This window comes from Vollenhovia emeryi, unplaced genomic scaffold (assembly GCF_000949405.1).
Source record: "Vollenhovia emeryi isolate VEMERY1.0 unplaced genomic scaffold, V.emery_V1.0 DF940978.1, whole genome shotgun sequence".
Classification (NCBI taxonomy): domain Eukaryota; kingdom Metazoa; phylum Arthropoda; class Insecta; order Hymenoptera; family Formicidae; genus Vollenhovia; species Vollenhovia emeryi.
In genome coordinates, this window is record NW_011965388.1 from 549 (window position 1) to 6,445 (window position 5,897).

The window sequence follows — 5,897 nt, forward strand, 5'->3', positions numbered from 1 at the left end:
TGCAACTCGCAGTCGATTGTCTTTTATCTTCTCTTTAACCTTCAGGAAAATCCGTTATTGGAAGCAAGCACAGCTTCCTGACAGGCCTTTTAAATATTCCGCTCGAAGTTCGTAATGTGACGACTCTTATTTCACCATCCGAACCTGGGTGTACTTGTATTATTCGACCCAACCGCCACTGGAGAGGGGGGAGATTATCTTCCTTTATTATGACCAGGTCGCCTTCTTTCGCCTTATTGCTGGAAGTTGTCCATTTGGTCCTCTTCTGCAATTCTTGCAAGTATTCCGTCCTCCATCGTTCCCAAAACAGATGGTTTAATTTTTGAACTCGTTGCCATCTGGATAAGACAGCCTTCTGGAGCATCAAGGTGATTTTTCTGCCCTGGTTGCAGAAGTGAGCTCCCAATTAGGAGATGTGCTGGTGTCAAAACAGAAAGATCTGACGGATCGCTCGAAAGCGGGGTTAATGGCCGCGAATTAAGCACAGCTTCTATTTGAGCGAGAATAGTGCTATACTCCTCATACGTCAGAACGCGTCCTTCTGTTACAGTGTGTAAATGTCTCTTGGTACTCTTCACCGCAGCCTCCCATAATCCTCCAAAGTGAGGGGCGCGAGGTGGGATGAAGCGCCACTCTATTCTATGTTTTGCCAATTCTGATTCGATTGATTTTTGTTCCTTAAGTAAGAACTCGTACAATTCTTTAAGATGCTTAGCTGCTCCCACAAAGTTGGTGCCGTTATCCGATAATATTTGAGAGCACAGTCCTCTGCGAGCGATAAATCTTCGTAAAGTAGCGATGAATGCGTCGGTTGATAGATCCGTTACCATCTCGAGGTGCACTGCTTTTGTACTTGCACAAACAAATACGGCAATGTATCCTTTGCTGACATGGATTCTTCCTCTGCGTCTGCTTTCTCGAATTTGGATTGGACCCGCGTAGTCTATACCTGTGATGGTGAATGGTCGGTCCCCACTCCGAATTCTCTCGGCAGGAAGTTCACCCATCTTGATTTCCATTGTAGTTGGATTGATGCGATAACATTTAACACATTTTTTGATGATCTTACGTACTTCCCGTCTCCCGCTGATTGGCCAAAATCGCTGGCGTACATCGTGCAACAATTGCTCCGGTGGACAGTGAAGCAATCGTTCGTGCCGGTCGCGTAGAATAATACTGGTGACATGGTGTTTCGTAGGCAAGACGATGGGATTTTTCTGTTCCGATTTGATTTCCGCGTGTTGCAGCCTACCTCCTACACGGATCAAACCTTCTTCGATGTATGCAGACAGTGCGCGTAACTGACTTTTTCGTGGGAATGGTCTGCCTTCTTGTAGATATCGAATCTCCACGGAAAAGGCTTCTTGTTGAACCCATCGTAGAATGCTCCTCTCTGCTCGTTCCAGCTCGGCCACGGTGAGTGGCGTTGCTTTCCTGCCCGATCTGCAGCTTTCCAAGAACCTGTAACAATAAGCTACAACTCTACATAGTTTACCGTACGACGAATACTTTCTTAAAAGTTGGCACGTGTGAGTCAACATCAGACTGACTGGCAAGGACCTCAAATCGGGTAATATAATCTCTGGACTTTCCGTTGCAGGGGGTGGTTGCTTGCCTTCTCTTAACCAGCAAGGACCATTCCACCACAATTGTTCTTCTATTAAACGACTTGCTGAAACCCCTCTTGATAAGAGGTCGGCCGGGTTTTCTTCCGACGATACATGTGCCCACGTGACTTCCTCTGTAAGACCCTGAATTTTTGATACCCGATTGGCTACAAATGTCTTGAGTAGATGCGGTGGTGTCTTTATCCAGCCGAGCGTTATCATACTGTCACTCCACAGCTTAACCTTGTTTACTTTGTCCCTACAGGACCGTTTGACAATGTTGTACAGTTGCGCTAGCAAGAGGGCGGCTTCTAATTCAAGCCTCGGTAAAGATATAATCTTCAGCGGTGCCACCTTCGCTCTTGCACAAATTAACTCCGAATGATTTATGCTTGCTTATCTCTGTAGACTGCATATAGACATGCTCCATATGCTGCTTCTGACGCGTCTCCATACCCATAAAGATCGAAGGTCGACGCTTGGTTTCGAATATTGACATTCCTATGTACTCTTATGTCATTCAATCCAGCGAGCGATGTGTTATAATCTTCCCAAGCCATTTTTAAGTTCGTCGGTAGCTCTTGATCCCATTCCACTTGCTGCTGCCATATCTTCTGCATGATGATCTTTCCAACGATGAGTACTGGTGCTACTAATCCAAGGGGATCAAACACCTGTGCTATTTTTGATAACACATTCCGTTTTGTATTTAATGCATTTCCTTTTAACGTAACCTGGTATTGGAAAGTATCCGTGGTCGCATTCCATAGAAGTCCCAACGTCTTAAGTGGCTGATCCTTGTCTATTACGAGCAAATTGTCTGCTCTGCTGTGTTCTGATAAATGTTTTAGTACGTCTTGATGGTTTGCTCTCCATTTTCGCAAAGGAAAATGTCCACGTGCTAACATTTCCGTCAGCTGAGTTTGCAATGTTATTGCACTCTTCAGTGTAGGTCCTCCAGACAGAACATCGTCCATGTAGAAGTCCTCCTCTATCGCTTTAGCTGCCAATGGAAATTCTCGTTTGTAGATATTTGCCAACTCCTTGAGACATCGCATTGACAAGAAAGGGGCACTTGCCGTTCCGTAAGTAACAGTATTCAATTTATATAATTGTTGACATTGCGTTTTTTCATCACGCCACAGAATCAATTGCAAGTTTCGATCCCGATGATCTACTAGAATTTGCCTAAACATTGATGTTATATCCGCCGTCAAAGCAAATTCATGCGTTCTGAATCGAATCAATATTCTCTGTAGATCGGCTTGTAAATTCGGTCCAGGCATCAGCTTGTCATTCAGTGATGCGCCGCTTGTAGTCTTTGAAGAAGCGTCGAAAACGACTCGTAACTTTGTTGTCGTGCTTTCGGGTCGGAAAACTGGTTGATGTGGAATAACATAATGCTCCTGTGCAAGTACCTCACTCTGATTTTCGACTGCTGACATGTGACCCTGTTGTAGGTATTCCCTTAAGAACTCGTTATAAGATTTCTTCAACTCTGGATCCTTAGATAAGCGTCGTTCCAAGAAACCGAGCCTTCTAATAGCCTGGGCCATAGAATCTCCCAAATTCACATGCGAACGAATTGGCAGCCGTACGATGAATCTGCCATCATCTTGTCGTGTAGTAGTGTTAGAGAATAAATTCTCACAATGCATTTCCTCTGGCGAGTATGGACGAACCTCCGGAACCTCTTCTTGGATCCAAAACCTCTGCAGCTGACTCTGTAGCTGTGAATTAGTGACCACATTGCAGCAATCCAACGTGTTGATAAGCTCCTCTTCCAATTCTCCACCGATGATCACTCCCAGATGCGTATTCTGTAGAGCAGGTCTTCCTTTGATGTGATTTTCTGGTGCGCCAATAATAATTTTCCAATATACTCCTGCGCCGAGAAGCATATCTATAGGTCCTGGTTTGTCGCATGTGGGGTCTGCCAATTTAGTATCCCTTGGGAGTTGTATTTTGGTTGTATTTAACTTGACTTGTGGTAACTGTTCTGTGATTTCCGGTACTACTAAACATTCCACCGTTGTCTTAAAATCCCCGTGTATTGATCTAATGCGTATACAAGATACCTTGTTAACTGTTGTGACTTTCTTGTTGATTCCACTAATCGGACGTATCTCGTTGCGACATGACAGCCTAAGTTTTCGCATCAAATCGGATGTTATCAAATTTGATTGTGATCCCGGATCCAGCAGCGCTCGACAGTACCGCTCTTCACCGTCTGATCCTAATACGCGAACCTTTGCAGTGGAAAGAATCACTCTGGTCCCGTTGTGGCTGGCGCAATAAACATTTGTTATAGGATCGTACTTCGCAATTGATGATTGCTATTTATTTGACAACTCGACCTGTGAATTGAGTCCTGCTTTCGTACAATTCATTACGACTGACGCTGTTGAATTCTCGCAGGCTTGCTTTGCTTGAACTTCTTCTTGTTCCTCCTCAACGTCTTCGTGGATAATTGAGTTGTGTTTTTTGTTACACTTCTTGCATGTCGAGGCCTTACATTCTCGAACAAAATGACCTGAGCCGAGACAGTTAAAACATAACCTCTTCTCCTTCAGCTTTTTCTTGCGATCCGTTATCGACAATTCTTGAAAATTGCCGCATTTGAAAACTGGATGATCGCCTTCGCAAATTTTGCACTTAGTTGTTACGGAAACCAAAGCTACCTTTCGCTCGTTCCCTTTCGTGCCTCGATTTGATTGCTTCTCTATAGGCTTCGTCCGACCCTGCTCGAGAACCTTGATTGTGTGACATCGTTCGGTTAAGAATGCAAGGAATTCCGATAATTTAGGCATGTTTTCCTGCGTTCTCTTCTTTATGAGATTTTGCCAATCTCTTTGTTCACCATAATCTAGCCTCTTCTTTGCTAGATGCATCAGAATGGCGTCCCATGAATCGACTGGTAATGATAGCGTCCTTAGTGCAGACACATGGGTTTGAATGTGCCAAATAAACCGTCGCATTGAATCCGATTTATTGTCCTTCGTTATCTCTGGAAAGTCCAATAACTCTTCTAAATGATTTTGAATAATTACCGTATTGTTATCATACGTATCCTTTAACAATTTCCAGGCGCTTTCGTAGTTCTCGCTGGAAATCTGAATCCTAGGATGACACTGCGGGCTTCTCCTTGAAGCAATCCGATAAGGTATTGGTGCTTTTGTACAGCTGTCAGACTATCGTCCTTGTGAATAGTCGTCTCGAAGCTATCCTTAAAGAATGACCACTGGGTGTAGTCTCCGTTGAACTCTGGGAGCTTTATCTCCGGCAGTTTTAGTCGTCGGCGTGTGACTTCGGGTGTGACTTCGGGTGTTCCTTCTTGATTTTGCCCTGAAGCTTCTGCGGCTGTTTGTGTTTGAGCCTCGCGTTCTTGTCGCCCAATTATTTCTTGAGCTATCGCAGCTGCCTTGTAATAGAGGTGCTCGAATATTTCTCTTTCGGGATCGTTTATTTCGCTTGACTCTTCCTCTTCCTCAGGGAGGTCTACTTTGTCTTCAATTATGCGCTGCACTTCCTCGAAACCTTTGAAGAGCTCTTCTAGTTTTGGCAGTCTGACCTGCGCTTCTGCTTTAGTGGCAGTACCTGCCTCTAAAAAATGCATTATCCGAGTAACTTGCCCCTTTATGTTAGCTCTACGTTGTTTTAGTTTACGCGTGTCTATTTCCATGTTGTATAATTGCTGATAATGTGCCGATCTGCTGACCTTTGGTTGTGGCGACTTTCTCTCGCTTCTTCCGTTGAGGTTAAGTATGCTTCCTATGCTTCTGCGTTACCTCGATGATCGCCTCGAGCCCCTACGTCGGGCGCCAATGTTTATGATAACAATTTGCTTCGGGTTTGATGGTTTATTACGCTCGAGGCGTCTTACAGCAATACAGTTCGCTGTTTTCTGGCTAACGCTCTAATGCAACGAACGAACAGATTTCGTTCTCAGGCATGAAACTAAAAACTAAACAAGATCCGCGCAAGCGCAGAAATAATAGGCCCGTGAATGCGCATAGGCATGAACAATATCGTAGGACCACTACCAATCTCTAAAGGAAAAAGATACTGCCTAACCATCGTAGATCGATTCACACGATGGCCCGAAGCCATACCCATAGCAGACATTACAGCAGAAACAGTTGCCCAAAAACTGTTCTCACAATGGATAGCAAGATTCGGTACTCCAACAAGGATTACTAAGGATCAGGGAAGACAATTCGAATCTGACCTGTTCCGGCAGTTAACAAAAAACACGGGTACTACACACATCCACACAACAGCTTACCATTC

At 44.5% G+C, this 5,897-nt stretch overlaps 1 protein-coding gene across 1 annotated transcript; it reads right to left on the minus strand.

Annotated features, from left to right (window-relative positions):
• Window positions 1-233: 233 nt before the first annotated feature.
• LOC105571245 lies at window positions 234-4,585 on the minus strand. The gene is made up of 3 exons (XM_012028711.1): window positions 4,008-4,585; window positions 2,064-3,893; window positions 234-1,968 (listed from the first exon to the last, which is right to left on the minus strand). Exons 1-3 carry the CDS (start codon window positions 4,583-4,585, stop codon window positions 234-236), a joined length of 4,143 nt encoding a protein of 1,380 aa, XP_011884101.1.
• Between the last annotated feature and the right edge of the window lie 1,312 nt (window positions 4,586-5,897).